At 33.6% G+C, this 21,129-nt stretch overlaps 3 protein-coding genes and 3 non-coding genes across 8 annotated transcripts; 1 reads left to right on the top strand and 5 right to left on the bottom strand.

Moving 5' to 3' along the window:
• Nucleotides 1–1,507: 1,507 nt before the first annotated feature.
• C18A11.4 (SH2 domain-containing protein) lies at nt 1,508–3,542 on the bottom strand. The gene is made up of 4 exons (NM_076953.2): nt 3,474–3,542; nt 2,508–2,695; nt 2,209–2,461; nt 1,508–1,740 (listed from the first exon to the last, which is right to left on the bottom strand). The coding sequence occupies exons 1-4, from the start codon at nt 3,506–3,508 to the stop codon at nt 1,644–1,646; spliced, it is 573 nt and encodes a 190-aa protein (NP_509354.1). The 5' UTR covers nt 3,509–3,542; the 3' UTR covers nt 1,508–1,643.
• A 1,108-nt stretch (nt 3,543–4,650) lies between these two features.
• Nucleotides 4,651–7,747, bottom strand: xol-1 (XO lethal protein 1; the record flags this gene model as incomplete). 3 transcript variants are annotated; one of them, NM_001029248.1, is made up of 7 exons in its annotated part: nt 4,651–4,965; nt 6,130–6,505; nt 6,552–6,705; nt 6,752–6,833; nt 7,289–7,474; nt 7,519–7,609; nt 7,657–7,733. In NM_001029248.1, the coding sequence occupies 7 exons, from the start codon at nt 7,731–7,733 to the stop codon at nt 4,651–4,653; spliced, it is 1,281 nt and encodes a 426-aa protein (NP_001024419.1). The 3 variants fall into 3 exon arrangements, 2 of the variants coding, with proteins under 2 accessions (NP_001024419.1, NP_001024418.1); NM_001029247.3 differs by having other exon boundaries at nt 4,664–5,663; nt 7,657–7,747; NR_132547.1 differs by lacking the exons at nt 4,651–4,965; nt 6,752–6,833 and having other exon boundaries at nt 5,376–6,505.
• A 3,734-nt stretch (nt 7,748–11,481) lies between these two features.
• On the bottom strand, nt 11,482–11,553 carry C18A11.t1. The gene has a single exon. It is a non-coding gene; the product is annotated as a tRNA-Pro (tRNA).
• A 744-nt stretch (nt 11,554–12,297) lies between these two features.
• On the bottom strand, nt 12,298–12,386 carry C18A11.13. The gene has a single exon (NR_071621.1). It is a non-coding gene; the product is annotated as an Unclassified non-coding RNA C18A11.13 (non-coding RNA).
• Nucleotides 12,303–12,375, top strand: C18A11.t2. The gene has a single exon. It is a non-coding gene; the product is annotated as a tRNA-Arg (tRNA).
• Nucleotides 12,387–17,445: 5,059 nt separating the features above from the next.
• C34D10.1 (MSP domain-containing protein) lies at nt 17,446–19,581 on the bottom strand. The gene is made up of 6 exons (NM_001392806.1): nt 19,511–19,581; nt 19,001–19,082; nt 18,880–18,955; nt 18,574–18,655; nt 18,395–18,529; nt 17,446–17,959 (listed from the first exon to the last, which is right to left on the bottom strand). Exons 1-6 carry the CDS (start codon nt 19,559–19,561, stop codon nt 17,768–17,770), a joined length of 618 nt encoding a protein of 205 aa, NP_001379696.1. The 5' UTR covers nt 19,562–19,581; the 3' UTR covers nt 17,446–17,767.
• Nucleotides 19,582–21,129: the final 1,548 nt, after the last annotated feature.

The following is a 21,129-nucleotide window of genomic DNA, read 5'->3' as shown; positions in this document are numbered from 1 at the left end:
AATAATATAACTAGGTATGTTACAAGGAGGTCAGTAGTATTTTTCGATTTTTTTTCCACCGTTGAGCTTTTTTTTGACCACTCATTACATCATGATTCATACCGCAGTCTAAGACCGTGTCTAAACCTTAATTCAAGCTTATGACAGCAGATTTTTCGCATTCTATTTTCTCGAAATAAAAACAAGATCTCATTTATTTGTCCACATGATCTTGATTCTCCCTCCGCGATACAATTATTTTCAACCGATACCGTGTTTGAAATTGAAGATAGCAAAGACACTCGGACTGGAGTTTTTAGTTTTGACGTTAGTGTTTTACAAGACACTAGAAAAAAACGTTTAGCAGTGTCAGAAATTGATACTTTGGTATTATAATGTCACGATTACAAAAAAAAAAATTAGGACTGTTTATAATTTTCAGCCTTCGGAAATTATCAATTCTACATTGATGTATTTAAGAATGTGAAACTCTATTCTATCTAATTTTGCACTCATTTTTAATTGTTTTGGCAGTGTTCAGCAACCGAAAACCTACCGGCATGCAACAAGTTTTCAGGTAATATTTGAAAAGCTTTCTGTTTTCCTATCAATTTTTTAACTCGGTAAACTTTTATTTCTGAAACCACTCCAGAAGGTTATTTCATTGCTAGAGGCTATCATCTTGTTGAATCTAAAAAAATAAACATGACTCTTCTGCATTGTTAGAATAAAAAAGTCTCAAACGAAACGAAGAACGTTTTCAGAACATAGACTTGTAGCAAGAGATGGAAATTAATAGTTATAAAATTATTCTTGCACATCTTGTCTTGGATGTTTACTGGATCCGTAGCATTAGGTATTTATTTTTAATATAAATCAACATTTTGAAACCGTTTTTTTTTATTAGGAGCAAGAATTGTTGACAAAAGAGTGAAATGCTTCAAAGAAATTGCAATTAAAAAACATTTAAAAAACTGTAGTTGTTTTTAAGCAGTTTTGAACAATGCACAAAATTGAAAGCTATTAAGAGCATAAGTTTTAATGATGCTATCCAATAATTTGAAAATTTTTCTATTTGACTTTGACAGTTTTCCAATTGGACTTTGAACTTTTCGATATTTTTTTTCTTTTGTCGCTACCAGAACGGTTTTTTCAGACACTTTTTTCTAAATACCTTATCAATGTTTACAATCTTGTTTTAATGGTCCTGGAATGCTTTTGAAAACGGTATACACTATTGTTCGATTTTTTTCTCAAAGTTAGAGAGCAACTGGTCATATCTTTATTTCAAAACAAATTATTTTTCTTTAGTAGAATTCCAAACCACTAGTGTTAAACGCCTACCATTTTGCGTCTTCAACAATCAATCTCATCTTGATAAACGACGACGCGCATTGCACTTTTAGATTCCTTATAGTTATTCAAGGTCTTTTTGCGCAGTATTTTACTTGTGAATTCGGTTTGACAGAGTTATCGCAGTAAGGTTTTCGTGACGTAACGCAATATCTAACAAACATGGAGGATATGATTCGATAAAATTAAAAACAAATGATTTTATTAAAACATAACATGATATTTAATTTAAATCAACCCATTATTAACGAACACGATATGTGAAAACAATTGTACTTTACTTTCAGAAAATGTGCAACAATTCGTATAATCTACCAGTGTCCTCGATATGTAATTCCTCGTGTCAATGTTGCTCCCAAGAAAACATTTTTCTTGTTGGTCCAATACATTATAAGCTCACAAAGGTCCCTGAAAGGAAATACATTTTAATTTAAAATGTTTTCCAAAAAGCATGCAAGTGCCGTTGAACTCTAGGACGCCCTATTCTTACTATGTAGTAAAACCAAAACTTCCAAATATAGACAATTAGAACGGCATATCCAAATAGGCGCCTATTTTTCTTCCGTTTTTTTTTAAATTTTCCCGTCCAAAAATTGAAATTTTGTACTATAAAAGAGTCTAGTTGGTATGTCTGTTTTGGACAACTAGATGTCCAAATGATTTTCATAAGTCTTGTTGAGGAATACTCTGTTTAATTATACGATTTTCCTCTTAAAAAAATAATCTTACAAAATATTTATGTGATAGCAAAAATTCGCTTGAAAGATTTTAGTTATCCTGAATGTTACTTGAAAACAGTAATCTTTTAATTCAAAATTTCAAAAAAAAAGATATTTTAAACATTCAACTTAAAATTGTTAACGCAAAGTTTCTCACCTTTTAGGTTTCTCAATAGGAGAAAAGCGAAATCCATTTTCCGGCTTACTAATGTCAAATATTATTTTTCTTTCCCTGATTACCATGAGGTCTTCCATCTGGCAAACATAACAAATCGTATAGCTGAAGTTGTTTCGGATAATTAGAAACTGTCCAATGTGAGGACCATTCCAGTAGAGAAGTTCTTTGCCGAAATTGACATCCAGCTTGTCAAAAAACCAAGTTTGTTTTTCGTGGAGAAAATGGATATCCTCTGAAAAACAAAATATGGAAAATATTTGTGGATGAAAATCACTCACTCATATTTTCAAATGCATCTATTCTTAGTTCCTCCTTTTTAGCTAATTTAAAATACGCAGCACTTGATGCTGGTAGCGGCACAAACCCTCCATTTTTCAGAACTTTACAAAGCACATAGTGCCGCTCATCTGGATGCTCGGGAAGTGATCTTGCTCGTCGGGACTCGTTTCCTAGTCTTTGGTACGGGCTGAAAAAAAAACACATTCCATAATGAGATTTAACAAAAAATGTTTTGAAAATGTTGGTCAATGGCGGCCAATAGTCATAACTTCTTTTTTATCGACTAGTTTCAAATCGTGCCCAAGTGTAATGATACCCTTTTGAATGGATTCTTCTTAGCTGTAAGCTAGATTTTGTCTTCTCTCACCAGAATATGCAATCCTCATTAAACTTTTTAAAATTGTTCAGGGGGTCTCTTTATGAAATTCGGATTTGAGGCGATTTGGCCGATCCTATGTATTTTGCAAAATACATATTAAAGTTTACACATCACAGATTTACAGATTCAATTTAAAGACCCGCAGAACTTTTTAGAAAAATTAGGTTCAGGAAAACAACATTTCTGTAACAACTATGGCAATATTTATCTCGCTTCACCTTAATGAATGTTTATATAGTTTACTAAAGCTCATTTATATAATTTTTTTAAACAAGATCTAAAGTGTTTTTCTTTATTTATTTTAACAAAATGTTGATGTATATCCACTAAAACGTTCTGCTCTTTGAGGTAGTAAAAAATATAGAAATTAAAAGATGATAAATTTATCTGAATGTAGTATAGCATTACCTAGTAGTCTTGTACCCACTAACTGTATTGCAAAAGTTTTTGAAAACAGTATTAAAGCAAAATTAATCGAAGAAACAAAGTAAAATGGACCTGTTAAAGTTCCTTTAAGTAACACAACGATTTTGCTTCTGAATATTTGTAATGCAAGTTTAATAAGAGATAATTCTCAAAAACTCACAACGCATTCATCAAATAGGTAAGATTGTAGAACATTATATTCGGAGCAGAACACTTGAATTTTATGTAAAATTAGATATACACTAATTCTTTTAAATGTTCTCTTCCTAGTCCTCAATCCCGCCTCTTCCTCTAGTTTTGTAAAATTGGTTATTGCGATCTTGTTTCCCGCCGAGACAAACGGGCCGAACATGGCACAGTGAAAAAATTAGATGATGATAGAAAACTTTCACCTACTTATCTATTATATGAAAGGAGAACGCTCGCGGCGTCTTCCGTTTTTCAACGAATTGACGTGAAAGAATTGGCAAGTAAAATCGGTTCGCAAACCTAATGGTTTCGTGTTCTCATTTGAGAAGATGAAATATTGAAAAAGTTAGATGAAACAGAAATGAAACCATTCAGAAAGGGGTTTAAAAATATTTAAATTCTTCTTTCAAATAAAATTTATCAACATAATAAATAGTTATTAACAATGTACATCCTCGAGTTATGCAACTTTTCTACAATATTCCAGAACCCCTGCTGCGATAGGTATCCGTAGTTGTGGTTCTACCAAAAATTTTGCAAAAATTGTAGAATTAGAGAACAAGTGCACTCGAAAAAAAATTTGCAGCCTTTATATTTTTTGGATATTAGATATTATATGGTAAAATGTGATGCTGATCATGTATCATATTTTGATGGCATGTAGCAGTTAACCATAACAAATTTTGAGGACTGTTTCAGGGTATGCCAAAAGTATGGGAAGGAACCAAACTTTTTCTCATTAGACATTACACTTAATGCAGAATTGGATGTGATTCTAACTTTTTCATGTTTAAAGATTGGTCATTGTAATCACATGATTAAACTTTTAAAGATTTGGTACATTTGAAGTAGCCGTCCTCGAAAAAAAAACATTTCCAATTTTTCAAATCGTGGAGTTAATTGCATTTTTAGGCTTAGATAACTATTATGTCAAAACCTGAAAGTGTGAAAATGGTCCCGTTTAGTTCTCAAGATTATCTATCTTTTTTAGACCAAGCGCGATGAATATTGCACAACAGAGTTCAATATTGAAAAAATTTCACTTTTGTCACTTGTAGTTTTTCTCAATTTTTTTTTTCAAAATTGTCCCATTACGTGGCATGTTTTTTATTTTGAAATCATAAAATGTGAAATTTGATTTTTAGACGTTAAGAGAACTGTTTGATTGCAAATATTTTATTCTGAGCAGGCAATATATTTGATTGATTGATATGGGAAATGGGGGTACATTTGGCAATGATAGACAGATATGAGAGAAATGTTCGACCAGTGGAAAAATGTGACAATTTCAAGATTTGGCAATGTGGAAAAGGCAGTCGCGAGATAACTCGTTTACAAAATATAGATTTGTGACACATGGCGTTAATTACAATAGATACTGTAAGAAAAACAAGTGAACTGAAAAGGGGGATTGAGATTCGATTTGAAAAATGTGTCATAGATAAGTAGTATTGCGCTGAGTACTGTAAAAAAATAGAAAATGATTGTATGCTGCATGTTACAAAACATGGGTTGCGATCAAATCGTGCAAGAATTCAAGGATTAAAACAATAAGGATCATTAATTTTGAAAAACACCTAAAAAGTTGGAATTATTGAAAAGTCTTGACGAATTGTATCATTTTCATACAGGCTATAACTTAAAAAAATATCTTCTTTGAGAATTTTTTTTTAATTTACAGACTGTTACAATGACACAACTCTCTAAATAAAGAGAATCAGAAAAATCTAAGGTTTTGAAAAGAAAAAAGAAATGAGAAGGAGATGCGCTCAAATCGTGCAATAAATTAAACAATATTTAAATAGTTCTATAAAATGTTAAAATGTTTTGAAAACATTTTGGAAATACTTTGAAAAATGCAGGAAACTCATTATCACTCTTCATCCTCATCATACGTGTCATCTTGTCGAGCACTTGGAGCTTCTTCTTCTTCCATAATGTCATCTTCATCATATTCTTCATAATGATGCTCATCTGATATGCCTTCGGACGAGGTTTCACCGGGGCTAACGGGTTTAACTTCAATTTGAAGCACAACACGGCACTCTGGCTCAAACCGCCGAGAATTGGCAAGTGTGACAAGCGAAGCTCCTGGGCCTAATTTGAGAAGGTCAAATGACACTGAAGACACTGATTGCCTTGATTCAGTAGCAATAGCTATCTGAAAATTTATATACGTCAAACGTGCAGGCATTCGATCAAATATGCATTTTGGATTTTATATTTTTAGTGAAATTGAAAAATTGTGGTGAGTTTGTTGTGAGGTTGCTGGAGATCTATTGGTGAACATAAAATTACATTTAATTTGCCTAGTTGAGAAATCTCTAAATTGATTAAAATACTTTTTAAAGATACGTTTTAATTTCCGTGCATCATAACGATCAAATGAACTCATGCGTTTTGATTTTAGTTAATGAAAATAAATAATCGAATATACAGCAAGTGATCAGAGTTTTAATGAAAAACGTTTGCGTGCAAGCATAACGATCAAATGTGCTACATGCAATTTTGTAGATGCAATTGGTTTATCTAGAGGTAAACACAATGTGACTACAGAAGATTTTGGTGAATAATGTTTTATCAAACATACAATTAATGTGAAAATAACAAATAATATGATAACTCACAGCAATTTTTTCAATCAGCTCGTCGTCGAAAAATGAGTCTTTCTTCAACGCCACTAAGATTCCTCCTTGTTGAACTTCGAAACCTTCTACTTGCTCATGTTCGTTCATTAGTTTTTCAAGAGCAACTTGGCTATCAAACTCTACTTCAAGACAAGTATAATCTTCTTGTCGCACACGGTTCTTGGAATGAGCCGTCATATATGCTGGAACTAGAATATCGGGAAACGTATCCTCGTCTTCCTCATTGTTGAACGCATCTCGAAGAAGCTTAGCTTTAGCTTGAGAGGGAAACATTTGTGGTGTGAAATCTTCTGGGTGCAAATCCGTTTTCACAAATACGAGGTCGTGTTTTTTGTTGAAATGCTCCGTTGTCCCGCTAAAAAAAAACTTGTTTTGGTAAGTTTATTTTCATGTTTTCTTACTTTGAGTTTTCTAAACTTCCGTCTTCTGCAATAATGTGCACTTCTTCTCGACTTCCAGAAAGAGTAGCATCAATCACTGCATTTTTGCATGGAATTTGCAGCTCGAACTTGGCGATTACAGAGTTCATAATCGACTTTAATACTTCTTGATCGCCTGAAATCACTTATTAAAAAATAGATTTTATAGTGAGAGTGCTTACATATATCAGTTTCTGAGGCAAGCATGCATTTCCATAAAGCAATAAGCATTGGGATGACGGCAAGTTTGCCACTAGAGTCCAACTGAAATTTTTCTTTAATTAATGCTATTAGAATTGAAGGATAATTGGCAACGCGTATTCTAGCGATTTCTGGCGATTGGGGGGGGGGGGGGGGGGTTGGGGATTGAGCACCAAACTTGTAAAACCACTATATTATAAACTTATTGGAAAATGTTCTAACTTTACGGAGAAATCAAAATTATTTGATCAAAATATTTGGCAGCTGACATTTTCGGCTTTCAGAATTTGTTATCTTCAGGCAGAACATCCAAATTTTCATCTGGAAATTTAGCACTAAATTCAGTGTATTTATTGGTTAACACTCAGCACTTAATTTTGAAATGAAAATTTTCAGACTCACGAGGAATTTTTTGCTGAAACCAAATTACAGATTATTAAAGCCTAAGATGTCAGCTGTCAAGTATTGTGTTCAATTTATTTTGATCGTTCAGTATCTAAAAAATCCTGATAACTAACCGGATCGTAGAAGTTGATCTCGTAGACGTTGTGAAGTTTCAGTTGATCGATGAAATCTCGCAGAATGGAAAGAGTGTGCTGATCATGTGCATGCTTCGGTAAATCATCAATCATGTGTTCGTTGGAACTTTTTGGCTCTCGTGCAAGAATAGCTTTCCCTTTGACAAGGCATTGTCTGTTGATTGCCTATAATTTCAAATGAGAAATTCATCTACTGAGATAACAATTACCAAGAATCCCGAATCCATCATGTGCACTGTGTGAGGGGCTGCAGCCAATTTTGAATTCCGAAAATTAGGGTCATCTTCTGTTTCCATGTAACTGAAATTTTTATTTTTCTTTTTTATAATTGATGTACTGTAACTTACGTTAAGACTGGACTGTTTTCGCTCCTATCAATCCCCAATATTTTCACTCTTCTCTCAGAATTTGCTTCAACCTGCATTTCTGGTGGGACCCTGCAACAAAACGGTTCATTGTATTCTGTTATAAAAGCAAATTACAAGCATTTGAATTCACTACAAAACTTTCTAACGATGGAGGACGCAGACACGTTAGAATAGCAAAAATAGTGGACACAGACAGTGAGGAACAAGAGGTTTTCGTCGTGTGTGGTCTTACAGGGGTATTCGCGGGCGTTTGAAAATAGTGGTGGAGAAGAGAAAACTACACGATTTAAAAAAAAATTTAAGTAAGAATGTTTTAAATAAAAAATAATGAAGAAAACTATTTGATTGCGAGAAAATTCTAACGATAAACTTAAGCTTTAAATTAAATTAAACTTTTTTGAAACAATCTAATTAAAAACGAACAAAATCATAATCAAAATCCAAATCTTGTAGTTTAAAGTATGTCGTACATTTTTTATCAGTGTGCAAGGATCAGGATACTTAGTGGAGCAATGATTATTTCCAAATGGTGTTTACTGAAAACTGTAATGCTAATTTTTGTTGCTTATATTGAAATTGCTCGTGTTTAGTTAACAAAGTTCATTTTCGTCAAACTGAATTAAATCGAGGATTATTATAACAACATACATGAAAATTCAACGGTTAATATGATTTAAGAAAACATTTTAGAAGAATAGCAAAAAAAATTTTCAGATTAGTCAAGTTATTGTAGTGTTTCTTTAACAATGAGAATTGATAATAAAATTTATTCGGTATGCTTTTAACAGATGATAAGTATGTTTTAACACAGCCAATCAAAACTCATTTTAGCTGAAAGGAAAGAAGCGAATAGTGGAACAACGACAGAACATGACGAGCGTTCTGCCAACAAATGAGACCATTCTCCCTCTCTATCTCAAAGACGTAACCAGGTGCGCAATCCACTATTTTTTCAGATTTCTGGGAAATCTCATTGATTGAGATGAGAATTGAGATAGATTTTGGGAAATGAGTCTTTAGAGATCTTGAATCTCAAAAAACAAACATAAATTGGGCTTTAATTTTTTAGTCAAAGCTAAGATTTTGCTGTTGTAACTCCGAAAATTTAAATTTTTGTTTGATGTTCAAGTTTTTAGTAACTCTCGAAATTTGAACAAAATACAGTTTTCAAGATGCTTCACTACACAGGGCCAAATTACACATTCAACAAAGAAAAGCGTTTTGAAGAAAAAGTCGGACTTCATCTACATTGCACATCTACAAACAGAGCAATAAGTGGGAGGTCGATTGATTGCCTTTTCGTACCGTATAAAATATGGGTGGGCCGTGTACGTAGGTCAAAGAGGAGGCGTGGCGATAGAGCGCAGTTGTCATGAGTCGCAGAGAAAAATCTACCGAAGAGAGGCAAGAAGAAGAGAAGATGAGCAAGAGGGATTACGGTAGAATGAGAGGGCAAAGTGGGACGGACCGTTTGGTCCGTTTGCGCAGCCAAGGAGCACTAAAAACTATCCAGAGAGGTTGGGAGAGGAGAACAACGCATTGATGACGTAGATTGTAGCCCCAACATGAGATATAATGGACACTATCAATTTAGATACTAGAGAACAGTAACAGAGTTTTAAAGATAAAAGATAATGGCGAGCATAGGATGGTCATGAGCAAGGTTTTTTTCGTTTCAGAATTAGTGAAATTTCAAAAATTATAACCAAAATATACTCAAATTGAATACAACGGCTCCCCAAATGTTTTACTACTACTGTTTTTTGACTCCAAACTTCAATCGGAAATCTTCTAATTTCATTCAAATTATCAAAGATTGTTTTGGATTTCAAATAGATCATATTTGTTTATATCGATCTTGTCTAAATCATTACCTTGTTTGTTTTCTCAAATTCAAAATTGCCATGTATTTAATTTATATTGCAAAATACCCCTGTTCAAATGTTGGGACACTATTTCACTAAATGAAAGCTAATTATTCATGTTACGCTCACAGTATAAATGAACACATGCGAGGATCTGGTTTCTTTTATATTTTTTAACTGTTTTGAAAAACCGTACAATATACGTTTGAAACACGAGCATTCAAGAAAGAAATGTGAAAAAAATGGGTTTTTGCTCCATGTCCCCGCTTCTCTATAGTGTAATACAAATGGAAAATTGAATTTTGTGATGATTCAAAATGTTCTCTTTTTTCTACCATCACTACTCAATTTTGCATTACAACGTAATTTCTTTTGGTTTTACTATTTTTTTGTCAAACATTGTTTGCCTGAAATATCATACAACTGGGACATTATTGCATGTATCTTTCTCCCCTGTTCGATGAGGAATTTTTGAGGAGATCGGGATGATGTGGACAGGTGGCTGTGGCAAAAGAGCCCGCAATTACGGCTAGGAGGATTGTCCCTCTGGAGGATATATGACTGGTGAGATTGTCTCCAAAGTCTTCCAGTATGCACAGAAAACAGTCCTCATTGTCTCTGAAACATTAAGGATTTGTTTCAAGAATATGAATGAATGAAAGTGGAACATAGACATGTTTACAATAATCTGAAATCCAAAACGAGACAAAAATCCTGAAAAATAAATAAACTTGTGAAACATGATTTATAGATCTTCACTCAGATTTAACGTGCACAAATTTCCAAAACTTTGGAAACTATAAATTAAAGCAAATTGAATATTGTCTATACCCACCTTGCTTGTTTTGAAAATTTCTTGAAAATATTTGGTTTCATTGTCAGGAAAAACATATTCCAACTTCTACAAAAAATAGTAATTATCAACTTGTTGAAATGAGACCCTCAACTTTTTCATAGTTGTTATTCTCACTGAGACTGTTTTGTCGGGATTTGAATAAACCTGTATATAATAAACCTGTATATATATAAGTTAATTGAATTCACAGTTTTTTATTTTCAAAAAAATGCTACATAAAATCTACTTCAATTTTTTTCTGGATGCTTTCTGATCTGTGCCGTTCAAAGATTCGATTCTTTTGACATCATGTTCGGTTTTACCAAGTCACCCGATTTCAAGGATTCAAAACGTATAACTAAACCAGATCAAGAGAAAAACACTCATTCAAGTTCAACGGTAAGGGTTTGATTTTATCACTCATGGAGTACAATTTTTTAGGACTCCAAATACTATTCTACATCTTCTACATCCAGTCCTGCACAGCGTTTCGAGGAAAACCTGAAGAAAAAAGGAGGAATGGATCCATAAGTGATTGCCCTTCTTCGATCAAAGCTGTTCTGCAAAAGTGTGTTAATGTTCTTAGTTACTTCGTGTATTGTTATATTTAATGAAAAAAACGCTCAAAGTTAACATTGATTTAACGCGTTGATTCATGGGATTGCGTATTCGAATAAAGTAGTTTTGTTTTAGAAGCTTAACTATCCTAAAACAAAATTCTTCATGATCTATCGTTATCTGAAAAATATTTGCTTCACATTTTTCAAATTGCTCATATCAGGAAATGCAAAAAAGATAATACAAAAAAATACATGGATCGCACAGAGAAAGTACCCTAACCACTGGACCTCACTGGGAGAAGAACGTCCGCACTTAAAAATAGCATAGTTTTTGGTATTTTCCAAAATTTAAAAAACACACGTTTATGGAAAAAATCGAGTTTTTTCACGAAATTTGTTTCTGATCTACCTGGTGGACTTGACTCACTACTCTTCGACTTTTGGGGAAGATTCCAGACATTTTTGTATAAATTTTGCGATTGCATTTGTCTGATAAAAGCCACTCATAAATTAATTGTAAGTTAAAATTTTTTTTAAAATTTGTGGGTCGAACCGGGGATCGAACCCGGGATCTCTTGCACCCTAAGCAAGCGCCTTACCTCTAGGCCATCCGACCGATTCCAGTAAATCACTGTGGTCAGGAATTGACTAATCAATACCTGGATAATAAGACAAAAATATACCTGAAAACTAGAAGAAAAGAACAAACACACAGGTTTTATATCTCACTCACGTCTTTTATTGAGACCAAAAGTGTGAAGATTGACTCCAAAAGACATTAAAACACAGTGTAAAACACAATATGAGACACCAAAGTCTCCAAAAAACCTTAAACAAAAACAACGAAATAATGTCGAGCCTCACGGCACGACCTCTTCTTAACTCGTTCTCCGAGCGAAGTGATGACAATTAAAGGATTCGCGTCGCCATCTTTTTGGGCCAAATTTTCTAATTTAACATATTTTCGATTTGTATGATGCTTCTCAACAATATTATCAATCAAAAATTCGAAAATAATTTCTATAGAAGCCAAAAATAGAAAAAACTGCTATCCCAGAAAAACGAATTCCCGCAAAATCGGGATATCTCCAAATATTCTGAGGAAACCGTGCTCAAACAAATTTCTTTAAAAAAGTGAAACTCTCAAGAAAAACATCTACAAAACATAATTTGCACTATTATAGTTATTTTTGTTGAGTATTGAATATTGAATTGTTGTAACCACATTTGTAACATTTCTTCTTCAGTATGAGAAACGTGTTAGAGTATTTTTGGAAGTAGGCGAGACAACAAAGACAGCAGTGAAAAGAGGCTGTTTGCCATCTGCCGTGATGTGTACGCAACTCGCTCATACCACCATCAACTGGCCGCGTGGCGCAATGGATAACGCGTCTGCCTACGGAGCAGAAGATTGTAGGTTCGAATCCTGCCGTGGTCGTAACTTTTTTCAATTTTCAGTTATTTTTAAACTTTGTAACTGAACTTCTTACTTAACTTCTCCCATTTTGTATTCTTTTAACCACCAACCACAGTAATGTGGATAAAATACTTTTGAAGGACTTTTAAAAATTCGTCAATTTCAGTTCAAAACTTAACTGTTTCGTTAGTTTTCTCCAAATTTCAATGAAAATGTAAAAATGTTCCTTCTTCAAATAGTTTATCCACATGGATCGAAGGGTTCCCTGCGCGATGGAAAAATCGATAATTTTTTATCGCGCAGGGACGTATGTCGACACTGTGGATAATTCGATTAGGATTTCCACTCTTGTGTTATAACTCCTATGTTATAACTCGTGTGTTATAAATCCTAGATTATAACTCTTTCATCAACTATTAAAAAAGGATATCTCTTTTTTCGGACTCACACTCATTTTTTCGAACCCAACTCGTTTATCTCCAATAAGAATTGAGTGTTTATTTATGAAAATTGTGAGTGTTCATTGAAAAAGAGTGTTGTGAAAGGAGGTTTTGAAAATTTCAATTTTTTAGTCGAATCTTTCTAGGTAAACATGTAAATTGAGTAGGTTTTTACAAGATTTTATTTAATGTTGGTACCAAAAAAGTTCAACTGAAGAACTCAGACCAGTTTTGATGTCATGATTTTCCGATTAATACCTGAAATGATAAAGTTCAAAATTTAAATTTTACAATCTGAAAATGTAAAAAAGGGATAAATAGGGCAATCAGATTTTTTAAAACACATTCATGAAGTAATAATAAGTGCATATTAAAAGTAACCGAACTCCAATGTAAAATTGCAAGAAAATCAGACAATTGTCGAGTTTCTATAACAAGATTATAAATTATTATTATTAAGATTTCAAAAGCTAAAGATTAAAAAACCAAACATAAAAGCAACACGAATCAATTAAACTCAAGAATCACACAGTTTTTTTTCCTGAAAAAATGAGACGCCAGAAAGAAACATAATAAGTAGGAAGTAAGATCACAAAAAATTGCAGATGATTTATTTAAGATTGCAGATGGTAGCGAGAAAGTTTGCGGAGAATGACTTGAATTCACACCATTATGTGATGTTCAACTTGCGCTTAAAAAAGAACCTAATAAAACGTTTTAAAAATTGGCTGGCCGCTCTAGTTTTTTAGTACAATTGGGAAATTTTAATAGGATGTTCATCTAAATCTGAAATTTCTACGAAATATTAAGGGTGGTTATTACTTCACATCACAGGCAAAGTACCAAAAACAGAGACTTTGCCCCAAATGGGCCCCAAATGGGACCATAATCAAGAAAGTTTGGGTACTTGTGTATTATACCCCCGTCATTTTAAAAATTAATTTTTTAACTTATGTATGAAATAAAAACGTGTGGAATGCTTTTGTATTTAAAGGCTAGAGGAAAACAACATTCCCAATTGTAACGAGAAAAATGGGTATCACGTTTAATTTACCGTATATTCTCTATTAGTGCTGCATCTCCAGTAGTACCGCAGTTTCTAATAGCGCGTCACCCCTGTTTCAATTGAACGAGTCACTCAATAGTTTTGACATTTTGGGGAGTGTTTTTGCATAGTAAGGAATTGATAAATCAAGACCTTATTAATGATGCAATTGTAACCTGTAACCTTGAAAACTGAGAAAACCAAGAACAGAAGACCTTTGATATCTTACTAACGGATTTATTAGCAAGAAAAAGTCTTTTTAAACCAGGAGAAACAAAATAACTCGAAATACTCGAGACCAAGACACCAAAAACAAGGAGAAATAAATCTTCTCCTTAACCTTAAACCTTAATTAAAAACAATAAAAACCTTAAACTTGTAACAATTTAAAACCTTAAAACCTATGAGAAACGGCGAGCCTTACGGCGTCGACCGGCTTGCACCCGTTCTTGCGGGAGAAGTGCTGAGAAATCTTGGATTCACGTCGCCGTGTGCGCAAGGCACCGAAAGTGCGTCAACAAGATCGCAAGGTGCGAAACTTGTTGAGCAGGAAATCAGAGGTTTTGGCGTGTCAAAATGACAAAAGAGCTTGCGTTGAGGGAAAAATAAAAGAGAAAACGGGTAAAACCCGACATCCCCGGCTTTTTCGAGCTCCGCCTCCCTGATCCCGACACACACAGAAAACCGGATTCAGCTACTACCAAACGGGGACGGGATCAGGGAGGCGGAGCCTTGGAATATGAACTCAGAAGAGTTTCGTCCGCGAGAACCACTAAACCCATATTCTCTGCTTGAAAGTCTTGCCCAAGATGATGGTCCTTCAACGAGCCAACAACAAACATCAAAACCTGAAGACTTGAGATTATCTGGTAGTCTCGGGGGAGAAGGATCAGGCAGTCCCAAAGAGCAGCCCTTCGTGTCGAGAAAGATTTCTCAAAAACAAGAATTTGATGAACCATACAGGTAATCAAATATTTTCTCCTTTTTGATATTTTTTTAGTTGTCTGAAAATATGAAATCAAGTGAGCGCATATTAAAACGTTTCGAATCATGCTTCTGATTTTCCAATTCTGTTTTTTTTTCAGAGAATCAACAAAGAAATCGCCAACTGAGACTACGTCAATTAGTTCTTCCCTTGAGGGGAAAATGTGTGTGAAACTACGCCGAAGGAAGTTTTGAAACAAGTGGAATTGAAGGAAATCAGTGAAGACGTTGCTAATTGCATCCAGGAGCACCTAGAAGTTTTGGAGTTATCTGGAAGTGCGTTTGGAGAGTCCAAGAGTCAGCCGAATGTAGCTGAGAAAGAGGATATTCAGGCTTTGAAGGTAGAAGTCGTGCCTCAGGCAGACGTTGTGGGCGACTTTTCGATAGATGATGCAAGCATTTCTTTCGCAACTGCAAATGAGACGAGAGCCAGTACAATCTCAGCGTCAAACTTGGGTAGCAGCCCTGCCAATGTCAAAGTCAAAAAGTAAGCGTTATTAGAGTTAATTTCGCAGTTTAAGCGTGTTTCAGGGCTAACAAAGAAGCAAAAAAGGCCGAAAAATTAGCTAAAAAGCTGGAAGAAGATAACCTTATTGAACAAGCACGACTTGACAATGTGGAGTTGTTTAAGTTTAATAGAGAAATCTCTGATTCTCTCTGCCATTATAGCCGCAATGTCCGGCTACACAGGCTCAGATATCTAGGACTACAGGAAAGTGGTGAGTAATGTGCAATGATTTTTCGAAATTTAATTTTCCTTTATTTCAGGCTACGGAATTTTGTCCGGTATTCAACTTGCCATTGCCACGTATTATAGGATAAGCCGATTTTTAACATCCAATCAGTTGTGGATACAAATCTACTAGTTACCTTCGTTTAATCAAGATGTGATCACTACGCCGCCCTCAGCGATTTGACAAGCCAGAAACTGGCGGTACTCTTGGAGTACATGCTTTGTCTTAAAACGCAAGAACAGCATCAGGATCTGTGCTTTTTGTACTCAAAACGATCGGACAAGCGTGGATTAGAAGCACTCGAAAAGGAACTGTTAAGTTCTTTTATCAGCTATCAAGATGATTTGGTTAAATTCGAACTTTATGATATTACTTCTGTTTCCGAAGTAGGCTCTGACTTGAGTGAGAAGGAACTATCGGAATTCTTAGAATATCTTGAGAGACATGTTCAATGCAGAGGTCTACGTCAAATTTCTATGTTGGCAAGTAAGTGAATCACGATAAATTTTTAAAATATGTTCCGATTTTTTTCAGACAGCTTTTTCAAAAACGATATGGATCACTTGCTGAGGAGTGAATATGCAGCTTCACTGAAACCGAGCAACCAGTGGACTACAGCACAAAGTAAAGAGCTATGCAAAGTTCAAGCTCAGGCGTGTCTCACTGGTGGAAATATTGATGATGCAAGATTATGGAGTTTTCTCGAAAAGATCAATTCAACAATTATCGATTTTGATCTATTCTTCTTGTCTCGCCCTTCTTCTGGTGGCTCGTCGTTATTGGAAACCAATCAAACAGATTATCTGAATACAATTTTCAGAAAGTGAATGCAATTAGTTATTGAACTGATATAATTTTTCTTTCTATCCATTTCATATATTATAAAAGCACTAACCATTTCCATTGTACCAAAACCTGCCAACTTTCCTTTTGTAAATGACACTTGTATTTTTCATTAATTCCCCCCTTTAACATAACATATTGTTTTGCTATCCTCCACTGGGCAAAAAAGGTCATATATGCCGTGTTTATTCTCACCTCCCCGTTCAGTTTACTTTCTCAGGTTGACTCCGGTAGCACAAATTCGATCTCTTGTTTTGTTTCGAGATCGTTATATTGAATAAATTTTGTACGGAAAATGTTTGTTTGAGTTTTTGAAGTTTTAGAAAACATTTAAATATAAACTAGCGAGAGATATGTATAATTCAAACTTTCATTATTTAAAAAGTTTTAAATGTTTCTGATTTGATTACAATTAATATTTCTATGCTGAGTGACTGAAGAAATTTCTTGAATAAGTTGTTAGCTATTAACATGCACAGAATATATTCAGCATATTTATGACCCTAAGAAACTAAACTTTTGAACTTATTAATTTTAATTTCAGAAAACTGTGTCACAAATTATGAAATTAAAAAATGGGAAGAAAAATACTTTAATTGAATTTGATTTTTGATTTTTTTTTGTGTAGATTTTGTTCTCAAAAAAGTATTAAAAATTTAGTAAAAAATTTAACGATACTATATTTTTATTTACTGTTTTGTCTTGCGCAAAAATGTTTTAAAAATAATAAGAAGAATACAATTTTCATTGCATGCGCGATAGATTCTTCAAGTAATTTGTATTTATATCATTTACACGGCGACAAATTCATGTTTAGTATTTAGTTTCAATGCGTTTCAAAGTAGATTTTTTTGTCACTTTTCAGTCAGCTGTATACATTTTGATGCGGTCTTTTTAGAATATGAATTGGCAAAAATGGAATTATCAAAAAAATGGAAAAAAAAAACTATTCGACGAAAATGAATAACCTCGTAAAAACTACCTGCTTGGCATTTTCAATTCCCAATATTTTTGTGTTTGGTAAGTGTAATACAAAACAATATCTACCATAATTTTCGATTGCTTTGTCTCAATTGCAATTACCGATAATTTAAAAACAAAAAGAGGTAGAGAAGTCATATACATACAGATATTATCAAAAAGTGCGTATTTCATGATTGTTCCTACAAGAATGTACAATAAGAATGATTGCTTGATTTGCAAACAATTTACAGTAATAGCCACAAAATGACTACCATGTATTGAAAAAGAAACAGGCACAAATAATGCCAGTAGATGAGAGAAGAACACATTTTTTGAAGACAGGAGAACAAGTGACTCGATTCGGGAAGGAAGTTAGACCAGTGATTGAATGACATTAGATAGCTTTACATGGGACGGAGAATTAATACAGAGACAATGCCGAGAATATAAGAAGCGACTAGCTTCTGTTGAAAGGACATGTGGAGCATTGGGGGAACGGATGAAGATTTTGATTCAATATCACCGGCGGTTGGACAGACGAGTGCGACAGCACAACACAGGCCAACGATGAGACAAGCCCACATGCTTGATTGGTTCTGAAAATGTTGAGTGTTGAGGATTTTATTTAATCTTTGAAACATTTAATTTGGAAATGGTTGTGGCGCCCGGATGATCGCTTAGTGAATATAAGGTCGTAACAGAATATAAGGTCGTAACAGATAACAACGAAAAAAATTATTCGAAAATGAGCTACCAGAAAACCGCGTCCGGGTTTGCAAACGGTTCCTTTTCTCCTACTTTGAGGAACAGCTTATTGCTGTTTCAATTTTCATAAATTTTGCATTCATAAAGTTGAAAGATATTTTGTCCTTTATATTTTCTTGTAAACGTCACGTAAACCAATATTGAAAATACAGACTGATATATTTAAAATGAAATTTTCTAGCTACTAGTTGTTTCAATTTTACATTACATTACATTCACGTGCTATTTTTCTATAATAAAATTTATTTTTCAAATGAAAACCTTACCCTATCGTTTCCTCTTTCGCTTGTTGTAGAACTGCTCATTCTGTTTGATTGCTGGACTTTTTCAAAACGGGGTTCATCGGGATTTGTGTGCTCGGAGGACACGGTGAGTAACGTGAGAACGCAGGATCCACTCGCCTGAATAGTTTTTGTTTAATTTGAAATTAAATTTTGAGATTTACCGTCGGCGATCCTTTTTTGCTAATCTCAATTTTCAACTTGTCGACGTTGCCAACTGGGAGACGCTGGATACATCGGACAACTCTGAAAATTTTGTGGGATAAAAATCAATGCTGGAATTTATTTTCTTAAATACTGTTTCACAATTTTGATTACTATACCGTATATTCTCTATTAGTGCTGCATGCAACACTAATTTCTAGGACCTCTTTGATCGCAGAACTATTAGAGACTGCAGTACTACTGGAAGTTGCAGCACTAATAGAGAATATACGGTATATACATTCACAAAAGTTTTGCAAACTTACATATCTTGACAACATTTTGCTTGGAGGACACCGGTAGTTTCATTTACAGTATAGTTCCTAGTGGCAGTGCACAAAACTGAAAAAGTCAAATTTTCGAGCGGATGAAAAGATTTTTCCTTACTTTTATAAGTTATCACATGACCAAATGGGTTGTACAATGTGAACAGCTTTGCCTGTGATTTCTCGTTGAGCCGGAATTGTAACTGCAATAAAATGCTTTTAAAACGAGATTTGGTTGTTTTTATTATCATTAAATTGTTTGAAAACCACAAAAAATTTAAAAAATCCTTAATTATATAGTCGTTCATTATTTTAAAAGGTGTTTCATTTCGACTCTATTAATTTTCTTTTTTGTAGTTTTTTTTTCAAAATTCTCTACATTGCTTTTTAAATTAAAAAAAAGCGAGTTCAATTATTTCCAGAAGAATTGTATAAATCAAAAAATAAAATAAGCAGCCATATCCTTTTTAGATTATTGATTTTTAATAGTGTAGCTCGAGAACCGCAAACATTGCAATTAGTCTTGCATACAAGACTAATAAAGATATATTGGAAAAATAGAAAATTTGTTTTTTTGACAATCTTATAAATTTAATAAGTATTAGCGTTTTATATTTTTTGAAAAACTCACTTCTGTTGTGTTGACAAAAACGGGCAATGCGTCCTCATCTGCTCCTGACATATGTTTTGTTGAGATAAAATCTGTAAAACAAAATTTTAAATTTTTAAAGTTATATTTGAAAAAAAAAACTGTAAGGCTAAGGGGAATAATCATAGACCAAGGTTGCTGCGCAAGAGTCCGACCAGTTTCTATTAGCAGATGACGCGATAGAGGAGAAAAGAAGGCAACGTGATCACGGGAGAAAATGAGTAGCGTCCGCGGCCTCCATATCGACCCGTCTAGCCAGTGTAAACACTCTTCAACGGGAAGCGGGTCAAACAATTGCTGGCGCGTTTTGGGATTCGGAAAAGAAAACGTTGACTTTTTGGTAACAAAACAATGGTTTTATGTTCAATTAACAGTTAACGTTCTAAAAAACAAAGCATTATTTGAACTTAATATTGTCTCATTTTTCTAAAGAGCTTAAAATTTATTAACAAAACTAAACAAAGTTTATAATCCATATCCTAATTATAATAGCATCGTAACACGTCTTTATAAATTGAACAGCGTTTTCAATGCACTGCAAATGGAAACAAATGCTAAAAAAAAGGAGAGCAAAGGAGAAAGAGACAATGAGAAGTGAGCCAATTCCCATCGTGAAGTGAGAATAGAAGGTGGTGTCTTGCAATGATGTTGTCTAGTAATCCCCGACAACAATTGATTTATGTAAAAACAAAAAATAGAATCAATACAAGCAAAAATGTATGTGAACTTTAACAATGGCAAACTTATAAAAAATCACCGGAACAATAAAAAAAATTTGAAAAATTTTACAAGGATCCAACTGTCAGTTGAAAAATAAGTTAATTCTCATTGTCATGAACTTTCATGAAAAAATGCTTATCGGAGTATTTTCAAAACTATCAATCAGCATTTTTCATAGCAAGACATTAACCGATTAGGAATAAACATCTTGCAAAATAATAATTTGAACAAAAGTGAAATTATCAACAGTTTGGAAAAAAAAATTACCAGTGGAAATTCAGTTTTGAATAAGTTCAATCAGCCCAAACAACTCAGAAAATAAGAAAGGGAATACATTTAATTCAATTGGTAATAAACTAAAGGAAACAGACAAAGGTGAATTTTTTGGGCAAATTCATTTTTTCTGAGCTGTGAAATAAATTACTGTAAATCATTAAAATTAAAATTAATAGGTTTGTCTCTATTAGGCTAAGGATTAGAGTCTTTCTACGCTTAAAAATACAAATCATTTTCACGTTTTTCTTAAAGGTGGACTACACTTTGTGGGGAAATTGCTTTAAAACACGCATTTGGGGTCACCGAATATCATGATTAAAAAAATTCAAAAAAATGTCCCTGATTTTATATGATTTTTTGAAAATTGGAAAAATCTCAGTTTTCCCCTAATTCCTATTTAAGTTTCCGTTAATTTATTCGTTCGATGGAGCGCGCTTGCATTATTCTTATTTTTTATTTCATTTTATTTTTCATTATTTCACTGATTGTCTTAATTTTTTGGCGTTTTTATTAGGAAAATGGAAGAAATTAACAAAATAAATGCCAAATGTTTGTTAAATAGTCATTGATAGGGTGTAAAACTGTTAAAATACTAATTGCAGGCT

This window comes from Caenorhabditis elegans, chromosome X, assembly GCF_000002985.6.
Source record: "Caenorhabditis elegans chromosome X".
In the NCBI taxonomy this organism is placed as follows: domain Eukaryota; kingdom Metazoa; phylum Nematoda; class Chromadorea; order Rhabditida; family Rhabditidae; genus Caenorhabditis; species Caenorhabditis elegans.
Note: the sequence above shows the minus strand (reverse complement) of the source record. Positions and strands in the feature narration are given on the sequence as shown.